Raw genomic sequence first — 22723 nt, 5'->3', positions numbered from 1 at the left:
ACCAGAAGAGCTCACAAGCAATAGACTTAACACTCCCTTCTCATGGCCTTCATAACTTGCTATCACATAGCAAAAATTCCTAGAATTTGCCACTGATCAACAAGAAAAGCAGCAATAAATGACGGAAGAAGCTTACAGTGGTAAATACAAGATTTTTCCATTAGATATATTACAATTATTCTAAAAAATTTACTTCCCAAAATACCTTGGGAAAGGTTAGGATGATATTTGGGCACACTTTCCTAAATAATCTCAAGAAAAGTATCTAGAAGACAACTGTACTTTTCTTCAGGGTCTATACAAATTTTAAACTCTAAAAAACATTAAGCGCTATACATATAAGTAATTTAGCCACCTACTTTCAATAGGATACCAGGCTGAGCTCATATAAGAAAAACACAGGGGATAGAATAAGACTGAGCAATAAACTGAGAAAGCATATTAATCTCAGAGACAAAAGACTTAAAGAGTTCTAGCACTGATTTCTTATTCTATTTTGAGGAAGGGCATTTAATCACCCTATTTCTGTTTCTCCAACTATCAAATAAATTATCAAATATAAACTGGACTGCCACCTGTCAGAAGTTAGAGAAGGAATTCCTCTGTTAAAAAGATGTTGGGAAAAAATTCTACTTTATCTGTTATTCTATGATTCTATAATCGTATAAATACATCTTCCCCAAAATAAAATAAAGGCGCAGGGCCTCAAGCACACCTCAGAAGATATTTAATTAAATGGTCCTTCTTTGGAATATCTTGAGATAAATTATATCAAAACAACTTTAACACTTATTTTTTCTAGTCTAATTATTTTTTTTTCTCTCTCTCTCTCTCTCGAAAATTTACCTTTATCCTTATCCAATGGTTCCTGGGAAAGAATAGTGCACAGTACCGGGTTTTTCCACACCCCAGTCTCTTGAGCTAGAGTAGCTAAAAAATGCAATTCACAGCTGCCATTCTCCATCAGCTTTTCATGAGCTACCTATAAATATTAAATAAACATCCAAAGAATTACAACAGATTTTTAAAAGCAAGCTTATCAGGCTTTAAATATAATACTAAACTTCTGAAAAGACTTTTATCTTAAAACTTTCACATCACATTAAAAAGTACTCAATTCCTTTACTTCTAATATTTAAAGATGAATTTCAAGGATAAGAAATAAATCATTTACAAATCTTAAATAAATATAATGTATTTACAGAGTAAGTCTATATTTTCTTTTCCCCAAAATCTAAGCCAGGAGTAACGTTATTCCTCAAGGAAGCAATCAGAATATCCATACGCATAAAAGAACTTACACATTTTATATCCTCTGTGTTTAAAAAAGTTTTCCCCCAAGTCTACCATTAATAAAAAGATTCACATAACGAACTAAGTGACAACTTACGCATATTCCAATAAAAGGGAATTACAAAAAGAAAATAACTAAATGCACGATTTTTTTCATTTATTCATTGTATAGTTCTGGCAGTTTCACATTAAAGCTGACGATGAACCTTGCCTGCTAGTTGTTTCCAAGTGTTCATGAAAGGGGCATAGTCTTCAGTCCACAGAAGACTAACAGTTTTTATTCAATTCAGAAACTGTATATTGAAAATTTCTATGAACAAAGTTCTAGAGAAGAGAGCAACTAGTCCCTGACTTTACGGCGTTTGTCCTCTAGTGGGGTAAAGAAATGTTTAAATAGTTAAAACACAGGGAAAATAAATGCTGTTAGGCATAAACTAAGCTTGAGGAAGCTCAGAAATGGGAACAAAGTGTTGTAGAAACTCAAAGCTGCATGCTATTTTCAAACAAAAAGTCTAATCCTCAAAGCCATACAAATATTCCCATTCCAACAAGTTCAGGTGCTTTATTAAGTTTTAAGTAACTGAATGTAGAGGGATGTAAAGAGTTATTTCCTTCATAATCCATCTAAAAAGGTATTAACTAGTCCTTTTGTTTCAAAAAGGAAAGTGTAAAATTTTATCTTATGTTGGCAAACAAAATCAGTAGCATTTAGAATTCTGGTTAAGCATATTAAGTCTGTAGTAGGGTGTATCTGAATGGCAAACGGTAAGTTTCAAAATAATTTACCTAAAAATACTTTCTGGAAAAAAAACCTAAGATACAAGTTACGGATATCTGAAGTAGAATATGCATGATCAAAAAGTTAGTTGCAATGTGACAAACAGGACAAGACACTTTCATTTCAACAAACAGTTATGAAGCATTTGTTATATGTAAGACATTATGCAGAATCCTATGACATTAAATAAGATGAATTCCACCTTCAAGGGCCTGTTGCACTTGATGTAGATTTTAACGTTTAATATTAAAATAGAAAAGTTTATTTCTCTGCTTAACTATAGCTTATTCTACATGCTTCTAAAATTTAAGGCTATACCTCTTTAACAAATTTCTTACAGAAAATCTTAAGGCCTAAAGATATTTTAAGAACTCTGGATAGAGAAATGGGGAGAAAGAGAGCTATAGCTTTGAAACTAGCTGGCAGGAGCATTCTTTTTAACTAACCAATTAATCAAAATTTAATTGAAGCCATAATACATCCAGCTCTAGTGCTTGAAACAAAATTTAACATTCTTGAAAATACTCCAAGACAACTAACTGCTAAATTGTGTAGTATCGCATGTAAGCAGAATAACAACACTAAATAAAAGAGACAAAGCATGTGTTTTCAGGCCGGAGAAAAAGCATGGGCTTTGGAATAAAGAACCTTAGTTTGAATAACTACTATGTGATATTAGCTATACAAGTTTGGGCAGATAATTATTTTAGAGTATGAGCCTCAGTTTCCTCACCTTTAAAATGGGGAAACCATACCTACCCACACAAATTTTCATGAGGATTAAATGATATATGTGAAATTCTTATAAAGCACATTGAAGACTTTCAGAAACCAGTTTAACTGTTTCTAAATCCAAATGAGGGCACTTCCTTTTGTGTTCCCTTGCTGCTCTTACAAAGCCCTAATTATCTGATCATAAAGATTATTCAATCTATCTTATTTAGCAAACACTTGTTGAGATCTACTATATGTAAGACACTAGTATTAATAAGATCAGTAATTAATGTCTGTCATTATTGAGATGTCTTAAAACTTAACTGAACAATTTTTTTAAGAGTAAGGAAAACTGACATAAGATATACCTATATTAAATCTAAAGATTCTCACCTGCACCAGTGACTGAAATTGTTCCCACTGTTTATCTGATAACTCAACAGGCAGACACAGTAAAAGTTCAACACAGCTTCTAAAAAACAAAAAATTGGTAAGGAGAGGAATAATTATTAAAATTCAAAGGAAAATAGAACCAGTAATTCTAATATCATAAGCAGACTCCCCATAACTAATCTATTTAAAATTAAACTATAAGACTTGAGATTTAATGTTTTTGTGTTCTTTTTTAAAGCTAAATCTAGTTTATTTACTCAAAGGTCTACTCACAATGCCAAGCGTTCCAGAACCAAGGCTACATTTTCACATTCAGAGGTAAGATAAGGTCGGGCTTTAACGTAACTTTGGATAGCCACTGTGTATACCTCCAATAAAGGTAAAGGATCTTCTGAAGTTTTCCATTTCTCTGCATATTCTAGGAGTGTCTGTTTTGGAAGGAATAATAAAAAGTATTCAAAACGTAAATCAAAATATACATTGACTCATCAGCTGTGTTTCTGAAAAATTTTGAAAAATACAAACTTTTATTTATAAAAACAAAAAGTTTATATTGATTAAAATATTAAATGAAATATAGTCATATTTTTGGCAGCTCTCTGTAGGAGAAAATATTAGTATTAATTCATCCAGCAATAGCATCATTTCATCAAGGCTAGTTTTAAATAGTGCAAGAGTAGCTCCTCTATTCCCTAGTAAGTTTTAAAAGTTATTTTAAAAAGACATCTGGGCAAGTAATACTTGACCAGTCATGCAGTGAAGAATTTCAAATAATATCTGTCTTCTATTTTTCGTAAAGCAGCAGAAAATTCAATACTGAAAAACAAAATGAATCATGTATGGTAAGCAAAGACATGTCCTTTTTCAGTCCATAAAAAAATAACAGTACATACAAATTAATAATTTTTTGACAAGCGCTAGCATTTAAAAAGTCATCCAAAGACTTTCAACATATAAAATCAACATTAAAGATATTAAATAATTATTATAAGATTAAGTAATTTCTATAATAGTTTTTAAATTAAAAATATTTCTCATCTTTTAATTAAGTAAATATTTTAAATTTACCTCATCAGAATTTCTTTAAAAGATGCTATTTATCTTACTGAATAAAGATGGGAGATAATGGAAAGAGAAGTTACACAGAAATACACACGTTAAGACTCTTATCTAAAAGGTTCTATAGTTATGCTAAATGAAGAGAGATTCTAAATAAATGTTTTTATAACACAGAAGCCACAATTGGTCCTCTCCACATTTCAGGGTTTAAGACTCATTTAATCAAACATATGGAAATTCAGGTGTCTTTTCCTAGAAAATAGGGCATTGAAGAAAAAAAAATTTCCTGAGGGCCTGTATCCTCTGGCATACAGAAGCAGATTTAAAAACTGGAGAGAGGGACGAGGGAGAAGGGAGAGGGTGGGGATTGTATTCTACTACCAAAGCACTTACTACCTTGTCCTCTCTACTAACTTCCAACTAACAGAATTAGTAAGTGATCAGACGAAAGCAATAGAAAAAGCAAGCTGGTAAACTAAAGGCAACAAAACAACCACTCACCTACTGAGTAGCCACATATTCACAGACCTTGGCTCTCACTAATCCTTTCCTTTCCTTTCCCCCTAAGAAGTGAGGGCAAATACTAATTCCTAGGGAGAGAAAGGACAGAAAACCTGCAGCCACAGTGCAGGATGTAGGGTGGGGTGTCAGGGGATACTCAACTAGGTTCAAAACCAACTCCACAGCAAAATTTCCCAGTAAAGTTGAGGTAGAAAAACTTATTTCTCAGATATCCAGGAAAAAACACCCCAATCTTTCCCAGATGAACGCTGAAACAAATCTGCTCTCATCCACACTTTCACCTCACCTCACAATCCCATTATATCCCAAACCTCCATGGTACAAAATAGATTCTATGTGAGGATAAAAACAATCAGAGATAAGTTCCCTAGCTCAATCCACATGAAGCCCAAAGGTAAAGCTATTCCTGATCTTTTAAGTTCAAGCAGGGATAGAGATGCTGGAGAAGAGGGCAATCCGTGTTTCTGTACCCTCTTGGCATTGTTAAATGTAATGACGAACAAATGACATTGTAGCTGGTCAACATGGAACATGAGATGAAGCTGCCTACATTATACCCAAGATGATTCAGCTTCGACGTAAACACAGAAATTAAAGCCTTTTATTTGCCTAATCATGTCACTATTATACATATAATCCCAATCAGAGACTCACTTTTGCAGGTGTCGGGGCTCAGAAACTGATACCCCAAACTGCGGCACTCTGACATGCTGAGGAAGAAGCCTCAGAGTCTCTCTGACCTTCCCCTGTTCCTTCCCATCTCTTGATCTTCTTTCTCCCAAAGCACAGTTTGAAGTTGTTCTGTGAAGTTTCCTTATCTGTCTAAAGTCCAGATCCACCAAAGAAGAATCAAATTAACTTTGATCCTGTTAAATATAGTGAACCCCAAGTTTCTCTTCAAAGAATCAGTATGTCAGTATGTTCACCTCTCTTATTCTTTGATTCTCCATTTTAAAGTTCAACTCCCTGGTTCTCTTCACCCCCTTGCTTCTAAGTTTCAGTAAACAACTTTCTCGCCAGTCCTCATCAGTAGTTCACATTTGTTCCCTGGTCTCCTGGTCGGTCCTGACTCATCCCGGTCACCTGCTTTATCTGAGTCACCCCTGGTGACCTGCTCTGACCTAAGTCACCTTTAGTTACCTATTCCTAACCATCCTTCCCACCAAACTACTCACCCTACCACTATGGCTCATACCCCCTGCTCTTTTTAAAATAGCCAATCGGAATTAGCTCAGACTGTGTGGGACAACCCTAGCCAATACGGGAACAACACAGCAGCAGGGGCTACCTGCATCAGGAACAAGAACTCCTTCCCCTCCCCTGTCCAGGTGTGGTCTCACCATTGTTCCATCTGTGAGGAGCACCTTTTCTGCAGAAAGTAAAAATTGCCTCACTGTGAAAATTAAATTTATGTTTGAGTGCTATTTCTTTGTGGCATTGGGAACAAGCATTTCTAACAGTTCCCTCCCTGAGTTTTTATTAACTGAACTCATAGGGTAGAAACTTTTGTCACAAACCATTGAGTGCTTTGCAGGCTCAACAGACTTTGTCCCAGGCCACTGTATCTTCTTCAAGCCCACTGAATTCCCCTAAAAATAATTTACAACCCTCCTCTAAAATCATCCACATTTCTCCACCTCCCTTTCATTAATAAATTTGTATGCCATTTCAAATCTGCTGTTCGTCAGTTGATTTTCAGTGAACCTTCAGAGGATGAAGGGGAAGTTTTCTTTAGGCCCCTACCCAGGAGAATTAACTTTCTTCTAAATATCCATCAAATAAAGAAGAACTTATATTTCTTACAGATCTGAAATGGTTATACTCTCCAATCTTCTGACCAGCTAGATGATTCAGAGGACAATGACAGAGAACTACGGACTACTAGAAATGAAAACATTCTCTTACACGTGATTTTGATTAGAGCAATTAAAACCTGGGATTAGTTCCTGGTTGAACCAACATGAACTAGGAATCAACATGAAAAAGAAAATTTGGAATTCAATGATGCAACCATTCAATCAAAAGGGATGTTAAGATTCATGATCAGTCTTTGAATTCAGTTTGTGCCACTGGCAGGCATACAAGTATGGTATAATAAAAATAACTGATCTTTGTCCTAGGTTCCTAGCACAGAGCTCCTGAAACCCTTGAAATCTACATACGTATCTTTTTCATGTTAATGAGATAACATTAGGCTGAGGAGCTTCTAGATAGCTTTAAGATAGGGACTGGTCACTAGAAAGACCATGCCATGATTAGAGAGACGGAGCTTGCAGCCCCACCCCCCAGTCTTGGAGGTGATAAAAGGTCATAGAGATTGAACCCAATCGCCAATGGCCAATGATTTGATCAATCATGTCTATGTACTCCACAAGACCTCCTAAACAACAGTAGTCTAAGAGCTTTTGAGTTGCAAAACACATCCATGTGCTGGGAAGGTGGCACATTGCAACTCCACAGAGACAGGCTCTGGTGCTTGGAACCCTTTCAGATCTCACCCTAGGTACTTCTTCGTCTGGCTGTTCATTTGTATCCTTTATAATACCTTATAATAATAAGTATAGCATTTTCCTGAATTCTGTGAGTTATTCCAGCAAATTACTGACCCTGAGGAGGGGGTTGTGAGAACCCCTAACTTTGTAGCCAAGTTGGACAGACTTGGGGACCTGGTACTTGCGACTGGCATCTGACCAAAGTCCTACACTTTTTCCCCCATTAAACCAATGGTTTTTGTTCCCACACTCTTTCAAGAATGAATGAATTTGTCTATACACATATATTTATATTTATACACATATGAACAGACAAAGATAAAAGTCACTGTAATCTGGTTTGAAGATGAGTTTGGGGGGAGATGGCACAGAGGGGAAAAGACAGGGAACAAAACCTAAACGTCTTCCTGCAATGCACCATATTGCTTCCATTAATGAGTAACCTGTACGCAAAATAGGGTGAGAAAATTTAAAACTGTTTTTTGATGAATGACTGATGGAACTAGGGATGCTTAATCTGGATACTAAATAATATTTACTGAATACTTACCACATGGCTAGGTGTTGTTCTAAGAGCTTTACATGTACTACCTATTCAGTAATTAGGTAAATTATAGTAATATGCTTATATTAAAAATTAACAAACCAAGGCATAAAGTAGTGAAATAACAAGCCATAAGATCACAGAGCTAGGAAAAGGCAGAGAAGGTATTCAAACCCTCATAGTCTGACTTCAGAGTGTTCATTCTTAACTACTATGTGATACATTTCTGGAGAAATAAAAATTAACTTGTAAATCCAATTTTTAAAATTTGGATTAAATTACATTAAATTAGCCAAATTCACAAATCTAGAGGCTTGTCACATAAGAGAGGAGTTAATTTTATTCTGTGTGTCTCACAGGTCATACTAGGACCACTAGGTTAAAGTTTCAAAGAGACACTCCTGTTTCTGATAAGACAGAACTACCAAACCATCAGAGTAAACCAAAAACAGAACAAGTTGGTCTCCTGAGACAGGTGGTGGCCCATCAACTGAAGTTTTTCAAAGAGGAGCAAGATGATTCAGAGTTGAGGATGCTGAAAGGAGTCATACATTAAAGACACACTCCACCATACCAGAAGAGACTACACTAGTATGTGTGTCTGTTCATAAACTAGTGGCTCATGGATGTTTTGATGTGCACATTGTTCAAAAAATATTTGAACTAGTTTCTAATATTTAGAAGTCATATATTTTACATAAAAACTTGGGTTTCTGGCTTTTCTTTAAAAAAAAAAAAAAAATTGGCAACTTTGGGCCCACATTCCAGCATGGCAACTAGCTAGAGCTGAGTGAGACCTAAGGTCTCCCACTGAGATCAGACACAAGCTCTGTGGTTGCTACATGCCTCACCTCCTTTAAGGGAGCTACTAGATCCCTACAAAGTTATTTGTGGCTACTGCATCTGCTCTATAGTGTGTGTTATGGGGCAAGCCTAGGATAGAAGAAATAAGCAAGAGGTTAAAAGATCTCTAACACAGTGTTTCTTGCGGTGGTTTTCATTGTTGTCCCCTCTTAAGGAGACCTTTGACTTTTTTTCCTAATTGTTAATCATCCCCAATGAAATTCTGATACCACAGATTAAACTATATATTTGTTTACATGTAACAAACAATTTAAAAAACAACTTTTTTCTTTAAGAGCCAATTTTTACTCCCTTGAGAACAAAAATGCACACTTTAACATTTGGCTCTTAAGTTGATTTCTCATTATTTAAATCAGCAGAGTCTAGAACATATATGCTTTAGGGAGAAACAGTATAGATTAACTTCTGGTAGCTTCCTTTAGTTGCCCTAAGGATTACTAGGAAGGAAAATAAAAGAGAAATAAAACCACAGGGGTGTTACATTTAATAAACATGGGGATTAAATTACATTACTGTCCTATATAAAGATAAGACTAGTGGAGTGTTGGTTATGTTTATATTATTACATTCATGTTCCACTTCCAATTTACATCTAGGGTTCTCCAGAACAGAAGTTGTCAAACATTTTGATCTCATGACTCTTTACCCTCTTAAAAATGACTGAGGAACCCAAAGAGTTGTTTATGTGAGTTACAACTACTGACATTTACCATATTCAATATGAAAACTGAGACTTTTACATATTTATAAACAAGTTTAAAATAACAAACCCATCACATAAGATATTTTTAATAAAAATGCATTTCCTGAAAAAAGTGAAAAGAGGCATTGTTTCACATTTTTCAAATCTCTTCAAAGTCCGACAAGAGAAAAGAGTGGGTTTCTCATATTGGTTTATACACTTAATCTGCTGCAATACCACACATTAGGTATCTTTGGAAAACTCCCTGTACACGACTGAAAGGTAGCAAATAATGTCTTACAGTTTTGACCTTTTACCCTGAAGAGCCTTTGATGAATGTGAAATACTCTTTAAAATTTCTAAGTTATTAAAATGTATTTTAAGGTTTTGTGTAGAAATGGTAGACTGGACACATTTATTTTGCACCTTACTCTCTTCTCCCCAAACCTCACTGAAACTACAGTAATTTTTTTAAAGTGGCATAAACCCATAAGAATAGGAACATGGGAATGGAACAAACAGAAATAAAATCTTAAAAGCTGGAAAGCATATGTAAGATTGACACTCCAAGAAAAGTGACTCCTAAATAGGCTTTAGGTAAAAACAACAAAAACAAACAAACAAGCAAAACCTACTAACTCTGCATAATCACCAAAGGGCTCAGGAACTGGGAGCACCAGATGCCTCTGAAAATGGGGGGTGAAAGTGGGGCTAAAAAAGAGAAAACTGGTTGAAAAGTCTATTTTAGGAGTTAAGCCTCCCTGATTTCCTCCTCACTCTCCACAGCTAGAAAATCCAAGCGAGGTACTGCCACTCTTCCTCAGTAAAGAAGTTTAAAAAGAGGTGTTTGGACACAGTTGAGAAGAAGTATCTTACTTTTCAGGGCAATAAGTCAATTTTACATACTCCCTATAGACAGCAAGCCCCTTTTTTCCAACTCACTGCCTGAACTTCCAGGTCCCTAGCTGAGTCTTTTTCTGGGAAATCAAAAAGAAAAGATCCAAGAATCTGACACCAAGCCTTCATCAGGGAATGAAACAAACTAGACCCCTTATTTGTGAAAATCACAACAAACGTCATACATGAACTTGGAGCTCTCAATCACGTTTTTAGCAGTATACCCTTAAATACGGTATTTAAAGACCAGTAGACATTTTTAAAAAGCTTCTAACGTTGAGAGAAATTAAAACAAGGAGGAAAAAAGCAATTTTGAATAAATAGAAACTATGCAGGGAGAAAATAAAATTTCAAGAAACTACCATTGATATTCTTGGATATATGAGAAAACACATTACATCTATGAATAAAAACACCATGTTATAAGAAATAGTTATGGGAAAAAAGACTAATAAAAATTACGGATAGGACAAAAAAGATTTTAAAATTTAAAGAATAATGCTAGAGGTCCCATAATTAACAACAGGAGTTCCAGGAAGTCAGAATAGAGAAATTGAGGGGAATAAATAAAATACTTAATTGAAATTAATTTTCTAGAACCTAAGAACATGAATTTTAAGAATGAAAAGGCCCACTGAATGTCCAGCACAATTACTGAAAATAGAACTGTACCAAAGTACTTTCTCATAAAATTTCAGAACTCAAAAACAAGATAGGATCAAAATAAGATTGGAAGGGGACGAGGCAGCAGACTTCTCAACAGCAACACTGAAGCAAAAAGAAAATGAAGCACTGCATTGAAAGCTATGGGGAAACTATTTATATCCAACGATTGTAACTATTAAAACAAAAAAGTCATTTTTGGACATATGTGGTCTAAAATTTTTTACCTTCTAGGCACATTTTTTCAGGATGTTACCGAAGAAGGAATTTCACCAAAATGAAAAATAAACCAGGAAAGGAGTCAGAATGATACACAGAAGAAAGGGAGCTCTAACATGAGAGAGATGAATGAAGTAAGAGTCCAAGAAGACAGTTGTGCAATGGACCTGGAAAATAATTATAGCATATTAGATGGATTTTGGATAAATTTCTTCAAGATGAAATTGATAGAGAACCCAATGTGCTTGAATAAGCTTAAGAGGAGATTTAAACAATTGAGGGAGAATTTGGATTGAATTAGTGATAAACACACAGAAAATTAAGCTAAGAAAAAAACACGATAATTTACGTCTAGAGAAACAGGACTCTCCAATTAGAAAATGCACACTCTTCACAAACACAAGTAAAACAGTTACAAAAATTGAACACAAACTAGGCCACATAGACAGTCACATGAAATAAAGAATATGTTCACATTTTTTATATTTTTTCCACATTTTTCCACATTCTTTGAATATAATGCAATAAAGTTAAACACTTAACAAAAGAATACCCTAACAAAGAAAACCACAAACTTGAAATTTCGAAGTGTACTTCTCAGTCTGGGGTAAAAGAAACCATAATAGAAATCAAAAAATACTTACACTTGAATTATAGCAAAAACAACCTATCAAAATTCGTAGGATGCAGCTAAAGCAATCTTAAGAGGGGCAGTTTTAGATGCAAATGTTTATACTGTCACTTCTGTTACAGCTTTAAAAAATACATATATACACATTTGTTCCGACACAACATTAGCAAAACATGAATTTCTCATTTGCTTATATACTATTTCTTGGTGTGAAACATTAGGTGAAAGCAGAGAATTGTACCCAGATGAACTGAGCTGTTAGAATACGCAAAATGCACACACGCACGCAAATCAAACATGTACCAGCTACCTCAGTTCACCATAAGTGTTATTAGTGATAACCAATCACACGTGGTGTTACAACTTTCCATCCAATTTCAGAGAACTGTCCTTCTGCTAATTCACATTAACTCACAAACTACATCCCTTCTGACACCCACTTTCCTTCTGGTGCTCACTTCCACAAAGAAACTTCAGATCTTTTTCAAGGTAAAGTACCTATGCATTTTTTAACTACTTAATAGGTATAAAACTGCGCTACTGTTTCAATAAGGTTCTGTGTGTGTGAGATGACGTTTTTGCATGCTGTGTCTCTTAAGTACATTTTTTCAATAAGCCCTGGGATCTTTAATGTGCAATTTTATATGTCAAAGAGATTGTTAGGAATTCATATATTGTGATAAAACAAATATCACATTTGTTTTGTGATATTTGTTTGATAAATGGCTGCATTTAAAAAAGAGAAAATAAAGAATAGCCAAAGAGGATATTATTGGGACAAATGGAGAAATTTAAATATATATCATAATTAGATAATAGTGGTGTGTCAATATTACATTTCCTGAGTGTGATGATTGTGTTGTGAGTATACAGAAAAATGTCTTTGGCCTTAGGAAATACATGCTTAAAGTACATAAGGGCGGCAATGTCATAACACTGGCTAACTCTTAAAAGATTCAGACAAGAAAATAAAGTGTGAGATAAAGCAAATACGGCAAAATGTGAATGAAGGAGGAATCTTGGTGAAAGCTATGGGGGTATTCATGGTACTATTCTTTTTTTTTTTTTTTTTTGAGACAGAGTCTCGCTCTGCCGCCCAGGCTGGAGTGCAGTGGCCGGATCTCAGCTCACTGCAAGCTCCGCCTCCCGGGTTCACGCCATTCTCCTGCCTCAGCCTCCCGAGTAGCTGGGACTACAGGCGCCCGCCACCTCGCCCGGCTAGTTTTTTGTATTTTTTAGTAGAGACGGGGTTTCACCATGTTAGCCAGGATGGTCTCGATCTCCTGACCTTGTGATCCGCCCGTCTCGGCCTCCCAAAGTGCTGGGATTACAGGCTTGAGCCACCGCGCCCGGCCCATGGTACTATTCTTGTAACTTTTCTGTTATAAAGAGTTTGGAAAAGCAAAGTATTGAGGGTGGGATGTGTGGTAGATTGAATTCTTAGCACCTCTCCTTATTTCCATGTCGTTCGTCACATGACTTTGGAGTACTTCTCATAATGGTAGAAAATATTTTCCTAACCCATGTGACTTGTTCTGACCAAGAGAATGGGGCAGAAGCGATATTAGGACGGCTGTAAGTTTAAGCATCTTGCTTTCTCTTATGCTTCTGCCCTCACAATGAGAAGATACATCCAGATTAGCCTGCTGTTCCCAGCAGGGTAATGAGAGGCAGATGTCATCCTGTTGCTCCAGTTGAGTCCAACACGTATCAGGTAACAGCCAATCTGAAACATGTCTATCAGTCCAGCCAAGATCAACAGATACTTAACCAGACCTCAGATGAGTAAGCAATAATGCTTATGTTAAACGCTATTAAAGTTTTTGCAGTTTATTATGCAAAATTTGGTGAAAATAACTAAGTAGCCAACTTAAATTGGAAAAAGAACAGGATAAAGTCAAAGAGTATAAAAACGTAAAAGTAATAAAACTAAGATGAGAAATAAATGACAAAAAAAATAAAGGCACAGATTGTGGTGAGGATGTTTAAAAAAAGAAAAAAATAAGAAAACACACAGAGAGGGTCAACAAAACTAAACCTAGTCATCTGGCAAAGCTGGTCAAGAAAAAAAGAGCACAAATCAACAGTACTGGAAATGAGAAAGGAGTCATAACTAGAGAAGCAATAAAGATGTTTTAAAATCAAAATATATTGAATAATCTTATTTGAAATAAGATTATTGAGTAAGAATCATGTTATCTGAAAATAACTTAAAAATCTGAATAAAATGGGAATGGTTAGAACATTACTAAAATGATCTCACAAAGAAATAGAAAAAAATAGTCCTTTACCTATTAAGAAACTGAATCCAGGTTAAGAAAAAAAAAAAAAAGAATTATCAGACAATTTTTATAGAAAAGTCCAGCAAACAGGCTGGGCATGGTGTCTCCTGTCTGTAATGCCAGCACTTGGGGAAGCCAAGGTGGGGGGGCAATATGAGGCCAAGAGTTAGAGACCAGCCAGAGCAACACAGTGAGACTTCATCTCTACCAATGATTTTAAAAATTAGCCAGTTATGGTGGTGCATGCCTGTAATCCCAGCTACTTGGGAGGCTAAAGCTGGAGGATCACTCGAGCCCAGGAGTTCGAGGTTGTAGTGAGCTACTGCACTACAGCCTGAAGACAGAGAGATATATTGTGTCTGGGGCCAGTGGGAAGGGGGGAAAAACCCCAGCAAACAATCCTTTAGGAAACAGATAATCTCTTTATTACAGAAGCTTTTGGATGAAAGGAAGAGTGGGAAAATTCACTAATTCATTGTTTGAGGCTACTATAAACTTGAGAATAAAACTCAGTACATATGGTATGAGAAAGGAATAATCACAGGCCAATCTCAGACATAAACAGCAATTTAAAAATCCTAAATGTGGCCAGGCGCAGTGGCTCAGGCCTGTAATCCCAACACTTTGGGAGGCCAAGGCAGGCAGATCGCCTGAGGTCAGGAGTTCGAGAGCAGCCTGGTCAACATGGCGAAATCCCGTCTCTGCTAAAAATACAAAAATTAGCTGGGCATGGTGGAAGGTGCCTATCATCCCAGCTATTCGGGAGGCTGAGGCAGGAGAATCGGTTGAACTCATGAGGTGGAGGTTGCAGTGAACCAAGATTGTGCCATTGCACTCCAGCCTGGGCGATAAGACTGAGATTTAGTCTTAAAAAAAAAAAAAAAAAATCCTAAATGTTACCAACCAAATCCTACAATAAATAAACTTTAAATTTTTAAAAAAATATTTTGAAACAATCACAAAGTTACAGAAAAGTTGGAGATACACTACAAAGAAATTTTTTTCCTAAGCTATTTGATAGTTAGTGGCCAACCTAATGCCTCATTACCTTCAAAGAGTATGTATTTCCTACACAGAAGTACACTCTCCCACATAACCACAGTATGACCATCAGAATCAGGCAATAAACACTGATACATTACTACTATTTAATCTGCAGACATTCACGTATGCCAAATTATCCCAATGACGTCTTTTATAGAAAAAGATACAGTAGTAGTACAGTTTGCGTTTGTCATGTCCTAGTCTCCTTAAACCCTAAATAAGACTTGAAAGACTCAGGACCCTGGCACCACTGGAGATTATTATAGGCCACTCATTTTGTAGAATGTCCCTCAATTTGGCTTTAGTATTTTCTCTTGATTAGATGTATGTTAAACGAAAGAGCTTTAAAATAGAACTACATATATATGAGAGCATGGTATACAAAAAAGTCCCATTAGAAACCAGTGAGGAAAGTACAGACTATTCCATAAATAACCTGAAACAACCATCTAAACGGGAAAGAAAAATTATAACTATTCCCAGCATACAACAAAACTATATACTATATGGACAAGTAATTGAATGTGAAAAGCAATGCTTTAAAACTTTAGGATGAGGCTGGGCACGGTGGCTCACGCCTGTAATCCCAGCACTTTGGGAGGCTGAGGTAGGCGGATCACTTGAGGTCGGGAGTTCAAGACCAGCCTGACCAACATGGAGAAATCCATCTGTACTAAAAATACAAAAATTAGCTGAGCGTGATGGTGCATGCCTGTAATCCCAGCTACTTGGGAAGCTGAGGCAGGAGAATTGCTTGAACCCGGGAGGCAGAGGTTGTGGTGAGCCGAGATCGCGCCATAGGATTCTAGTCTGGGCAACAAGAATGAAACTCCATCACAAGAGAAAAACAACAACAACAACAACAACAACAACAAAAACTTCAGAATGAAAACATAGGAGAACACCTTAAGACCTTAGGGCAAAGAAGGTTTTCTTAACAAGACAGAAAATACACACCATAACGGAAGACAATAACTGCAGCTACAACAGAATTAAAAACTTGTTTTCACCAAAACCCCATAGAAAATCAAATAAAAGGCTACAAACTGGGAAGACATTTTGTATCTCATATTCACAAATAATACATAGTGCCATATGCATAACACAAATTTCATAACATAAAAATAAGTCTACCTCGGAATCTCAAGGTTGAGCTTGTCCACCACTATTTTTTCTTCTGAGTGTGTTGCCTTTATATCATCTCTCTCCCAAATTGTAAGAATTCAGGAGACTCTCACTTACTTGTGATGAAATCCAATAATCTTACTTCCCCATTGTTCTGGTTGAGACACTTGTTTCCCCATATCTCAGTATACCATCCCTGGCAAATGGCTCACTGCAGTAGTTATTTTAGTAGTAGTTGAGCATTTTCAAAGAAAATCAATTATGAATTTAACATGATTCACATTCCTATATACTCAGTGCTAGGATATGAAATAACCATTCGCAAAACTGAGTTTCTGATAGCTTTGAATCCCTAAATAATCTCCAATATGGATGCTGTAACACAATCTCCAGACTTTCTGAGAATTCTAAAACTTCTGGCTCCAGGGCCTACTCTCTTTGTAGCATTTTGATGGCATGAACCAATTATAATCCCAAAACTTCCCTATTCCCTAGCCTGACATGGCATGCCCCAGAATTTCTCTGTTCTTGTATATTCTTTGCTATAAGCTAGGCTTACAGAAGCAAACACATCGATGCCTTAGCACAAAGGGTTTCAATCTTGGAAAAACATGAGCATGTTTGATGCTAACCTAATTCCTAAGAAACCTGACATTAATGGGAGAAGAGGTTTTTTTTTTTAATGTCTAGTACATAATACAGAAATGGAATGTTTTTAGGTTTCATCCACTGAATTAATTCTCACAATGCTATGTAACTGTTTCTCTGTAAAAAACACTCTAAAAAGGATACTTCTGACTTCAGCTTAGTCTCCACAGTATTTCTGGCTTTAAACTTACTTTCCAAAAATGCTAACATAGTATGTCTGGTTGATCTGTACCTTTACATTTTGACTCCCATAGTCAAGTAGTCATAATGAAGGTAAATACATGGCTCAAATCTGAAGTGAAGACTTTAGCCCAACATACAGCTAAATATCATGTGGGAGGTCCAAAATCCTTAAGCGTAAACCCCTTACATAGAATGTAACCCCTAGTAACTTCAGAGACCTACAAGCTCAGTATGTACACAATCAGATTCAAAGAAAGAGAGTCTAGCTGCCATAAATAATTATAGCATGAGTCTCAATCTCAACTTGCTGGGGATAAGCCAGAAAGGGTGCCACAGTCTACTGTGCATGTCTATCATGGGCCAATTGGCACATACAATACATCCTTACTTTAGGACATGAAATACAATGGTAGGAAACCCAGCTTTAAAGGTCATTGATTACTTTAATTTCTATATTCTCTAGTAACTGCTCTGAATAGAAATAAAATTCAACAGAAATAGGTTTTCCCTTAGTAATTTATACTCATTGTATAAGTGACTTTGATAAAAAAGAAATTAAAAACATTTTCCTAGAAACAAATGCTAATATAGGCTGAACCAGAGGGCATGTGATCCATTCTCAGCACAGGAAATGGTACTGAAACAACTGAATATCCACATGCATAAAAATGAAATGAGATGCTTACCTTACATCATACACAAAACCCAAAATGGACCATACTTAAATGAAGAGCTAACCCTAAAAAACTTCTTGAAGAGTTCTTAGAACACCAAACATGATCTATTTTTATAAAGTTCATAAATTGGACTTCAACTCATCAAAATAAAAAACTTCTGCACTTCCAAAGACTCCATTAAAAAATGAAGAGCCAAGCCATAGGTTGAGAAAAAAATGTTGACAAATGATATATCTAACAAAGGGCTCATATCCAGAATACAGAAAGAACTACTACAACTCTATAATAAAAAGACAACCTTGTTTTTAAAAATGGGCAAAAGACTTAAATGGACAGTTCACCAGAGAAGATAACAAATGGCTGAAAATGCACATGAAAAGATGTTCAATATTACTAACCATTAGGGAAATATGAATTTAACTATGAGATACCACATCCACTAGAATGGCTATAATTTTAAAAAGACAATACCAAGTGTTGGTGAGTATACAGAGAAACTGGAACTCTCATACATTGCTAAGGAGACTGTAAAATGGTAGTCACTTTGGATAGTCAGTTTCTTAAAAAGTTAAACATAAATTTACTATTCAAACCAGCAATTCAACTCCTAGCAATCCACCCAAAACAAATATAAGCATGTTGGCCAAAAGAGCCTAAAACTAGGAACAAGCCAAATGTCCATCAATAGTTTGAATGGATGAGCAAAATGTAATAAATCCATATGGCTGAATATTTTTCAACAATAAAAAGGAATGAAATGTTTGATAGGTTTTGTCCCATTTAGTGAGAATATTTATGTATTCTGCTGTGTTTATGAGATGCAACCCAAGGACCTCTGAAGTTATTATGTAATACAGTATATGCACCATATTCTTTTTTGAATGCAGAACATTTCTGAATTCTGATTCACATCTGGCTCAAAGTTTCAGATAAAGATCGCAAAGTTCACAGAGAATTAATAACTTCCCCAAGTCTAATATATTTAAGTACTTCATATCTTATAAAACCTATTTTAAGTCTCATCCATTTCCCAACTACAAAGTAGTTCTAATGTTAATATTTTCTAAAATGACTAACATGGAATACATAAACATGCAATGGTGACTTGGTTATGTCAGGATTTAAATTTTAAGCTAATTGGTGTCATTGTTACACAGACCTCTAGCTATCCGCATATTCTCTCCAACTTATCAAATTTATAGAATCAATTTGAAACTGATAAAAAAGAAAATACCAATCAGTATCTATTAAACATTGCTTAAAACAGCAATGATTCAAATCATATTACTTTTATCTTCAGGAAAAGTTAACTACATTTCATAGGGACCTGTTCTTAAGATACATAAATACTCTTGAAACAGAAATGATCTAAAAATCCCTTTAACTGTAGCACCCTCATAACCCAGAATCAAAGATTGAAAACACATACTGTTGAAAGCTAGAAATGAAGGTACATCTTTCAACTAAAATGGATACATCTTAGATAAAAAACTGAAACTAACTCTAGCTCTACTTAATGCTTATTTTTTTGAAACAGTCTCACTCTGTTCCCCAGGCTGGAGTGCAGTGGCATGACCTCCGCCTCTAGGGTTCAAGCAATTCTCCTGCCTCAGTCTTCTGAGTAGCTGGGATTACAGGTGTCCACCACCAGGCTCAGTTAATTTTTTTGTGTTTTTAGTAGAGATGGGGTTTCACCCTGTTGGCCAGGCTAGTCTCGAACTCCTGACCTCAGGTAATCCACCCGTCTTGGCCTCCCAGAGTGCTGGGACTATAGGCGTGAGCCACTGTGCCCAGTCTTACTTAATGCTTTTTTTTAAAAAAAACCCAAATGTTAAAAATCTGATATTCTAAAATTGTACTCTGGTTTCAAAAACATTTATGGTACTATCTAACCTACTGCAATTAAATGAAATACTAAATTTTCTACTATGGGATGGATTTCCAGAAGAGCAACTGCTAGGATAAAGCAAACAGATATGCTGTTTTAATGACAGATTTACTGGCCAGATTGCTTTCCCAAAAGGTTGTTTTCTCATTTCCACCGAAGTTTGAGAGTGCCTTTCTCTATATTACCTCTAGCAAGAAATCATATGCAACCCATTAAAGTCTACAGTTTCTCTAATCTGCACTTCTTTAAATAATAATGAATCTGACCTCCTTTCTCATTTGTTGTCCATTTGGATTTGTTTTGTCTGTTGCTCTATCACACTGATGGTCTCTTTTCTTGTCACACCGCAAGAATTTTATATATTACAGAAATTCACCTTTTGTTCATCACCAGTTTTAGAAATAATTTTCTGGATCTACTGTTTTCCCTGTTGGCTTTGTTATTTTAAATTCATTTTTATGTTATGAAATATGTCCATCTTTTTACACTTTCTGGGAATAATATAAAGACTAGAAAGTCTTCATTAGGAAGGACTAAATACGTAGTCTCTCAGATTATATTTCAAGTTTTTTTTGTGTCTGTGTGTCATGTACACAAGCAGTCTTTGCTTTTGCACAGTTCTGAAATACACAGGTACCAGTCATCACAGTTTAAATAGTCCCCAACAACCTGGTTCAACTCTTAGTTACCACAGTGTATCAACTTTGAGTAAGTGCACAGTTTCTAGATGTCTGGTCCACAAATCACTAAGTAAATAAGAGATGTGCATCATGATCAGTAAGCAATCACATAACTTTTCCCAAAATTTGACAGCAACTGGTTACTGGGTACCTGTTTGTATACTCAGTATATGCACAAACAGCAAAGTGTGTAACTGTGTTGTCTTCCTGTCTCCCAGTGATACACTGACTTGACATTTTACAAAAGGAAACAGTCAAAAGAGGGGACTGACCAACAAAAATGGAAGTGCAGCAAGGAAACAAAAAGTGGCAATGCTGAAAGTGGAACTGGAAACTGGTTATGACCAAAAGATGAAGCTATCCCAGAGGAAAAAAACTTCACATTAAAAGAAGTCTCTGAAATATTTCATGACTTTGGAAATGCCAAGTACTATATAAAATGTTGAAAATTAATACAAATTTAGAAAAGAAAATGATAATTCAGCAAGGCACAGAAGAGATGCTTACTCCATATCTTAAGTTATACAATTAGAAGGCAAGCACCATTGAAACTATTCTCGATAAGCTTTTTACAAATAGAACATCCTCTCAATTTTTTTTTTCTTTTCTTTTCTTTTCCCCAAGACGGAGTCTCATTCTGTTGCCCAGGCTGGAGTGCAGTGGTGCTATACTGGCTCACTGCAACCTCTACCTCCCAGGTTCAAGCGATTCTCCTGCCTCAGCCTCCCGAGTAGCAAGGATTACAGGCATGTGCCACCATGCCCAGTTAATTTTTGTATTTTTAGTAGAGACGGGGTTTCCCCATGTTGGCCAGGCTGGTCTCAAACTCCTGACCTCAGGCAATCCACCTGCTTTGGCCTCCCAAAAGTGCTGAAATTACAGGCGTGAGCCACCACATCCTGCCTAGTTCTCGATTTTTCTAATGTTTCAAATTTTTAGATAATTTTAAATAATTATTTTCTATTTTTTGTATTTTTAGTGTATTATTTTAATTCTTTTCCTCCATTTCCCAATACATTTATGACCAGTGATGAGTATTTTTAATAGTTTAATGAAAATTTTAACAGTTACAGGAAAACTATAAAATTTCCAACTGATAAAGTATTAAATAAAATTGCTTTGCAGTTTCAGCTCTCATCATCACTTCTGCAACACCTCAAAGTGCACCATGCAAATGAAGGAGTACCTGTATTTAAATCTTTATCTAAAAAACAATTTTGTATCTGATGTGAGGGTCCATTTTTATCTTTGGACAGCCAGTTGATACCAAAATCCTCATATTAAACTTTTCTCATTAAATTCAACACTGTGTTATTATACACTAACTTCACAATTTGTACCAGAATTTTTTCACTCTCTACTTGTTCTAGTAATATACTTTTCTATTCCTTAAATGTTTACGTATTGCTATAATCTAAATGTGAAAAGGCAAATCTTCCTTTCACTATCTTTTGCACAGTTATTTTAATCTATTCTTCAACATTTTACTTTTCTTAAACTACTAACACTATGTTAAATAAAAATAGTACTAAAAGGGATTCCTATCTGTAACCTGTTTACAATGGAGAAGATTTTTTTGTTTTTATCACTTAAAATTATGTCATTAGTTTCTAAAACTTAGTCCCTATTACATTAAACAATTTCCGTGTATTCCTATTTTACGGAGTTTTTATTGGGAATGGTGATTTTAATGAAGGTCATTTGTAGCATCTACTGAATACAGGTTTTTTTTTTTTTTTCTCAAATGAGCTTTTCAATTTAATATAGTATATAGATATTTTCAGGTACAGAACCAGCACTGAATTCCTGCAATACCATCTGTTTTGTTAAAAGGATTTTTTGTATATATTGCTGGATTCTATTTCCTAATATTTTATTTAAACTTTTGCATATATATTCTTTCATATGTGAAACTGGCCTACAGTTTTCTTTTTAAATATTATTTATTAGGTTTTTATATTAAAGTACTTTGTAAAATAAATTAGGAAGCTTTCGATTTATAGGCCATAAATTACTCTTTTCAGTTAAACTGGAAAAGAGTAATTTATGGCCTATAACAGTTTTAACAATAGAACTTGTATTCATTCAGACTTTTCTTGATTCAGTTTCAGTAGTTTGAATTTTAAATGGAAGTCCACCATTTCTTCTTGTTTTCAAATTTGGTGCTATAGAGCAGCAAACTTAGTTCTTGCCCCCTAGATCCACAGTTGTCTCCTTATTCCTGATTTTGTCTACTTCTGCTGTCTTTTTTTTCACTTAGATGTGAAAAAGAGTAATCTTTTTCAAAGAATTCATTTATTTTTAATTCTATTTTTTTGCTTCATTAATTTCAACTTTTTTCTTTTTTCTGATTTAACATAAATGTTTAATTTCATTTTTCACACTTTTAAACTAAAAAGTCCTTGTAAACAGCATTTTTATGTCTAAGAGTGAACTCAAATTATT

The 22723-nt window shown here is 35.3% G+C and overlaps 1 protein-coding gene across 1 annotated transcript in view; it reads right to left on the bottom strand.

The window, feature by feature from the left end:
• ZNF292 (zinc finger protein 292) overlaps positions 1–22723 on the bottom strand; it is a 105964-nt gene that overhangs the window by 43278 nt on the left and 39963 nt on the right. The window contains exons 2-4 of the mRNA XM_050788053.1: positions 3452–3606; positions 3179–3257; positions 847–982 (exon numbers count right to left, since the gene is read on the bottom strand). Of these exons, the coding sequence (XP_050644010.1) occupies positions 847–982; positions 3179–3257; positions 3452–3606 (370 nt within the window). The remainder of the gene's footprint in view (positions 1–846; positions 983–3178; positions 3258–3451; positions 3607–22723) is intronic.

The sequence above is a fragment of the Macaca thibetana genome, chromosome 4 (assembly GCF_024542745.1).
Source record: "Macaca thibetana thibetana isolate TM-01 chromosome 4, ASM2454274v1, whole genome shotgun sequence".
NCBI lineage: Eukaryota > Metazoa > Chordata > Mammalia > Primates > Cercopithecidae > Macaca > Macaca thibetana.
The sequence above is the reverse complement of the archived record's forward strand: the minus strand, read 5'-3'. Positions and strand labels throughout refer to the sequence as shown.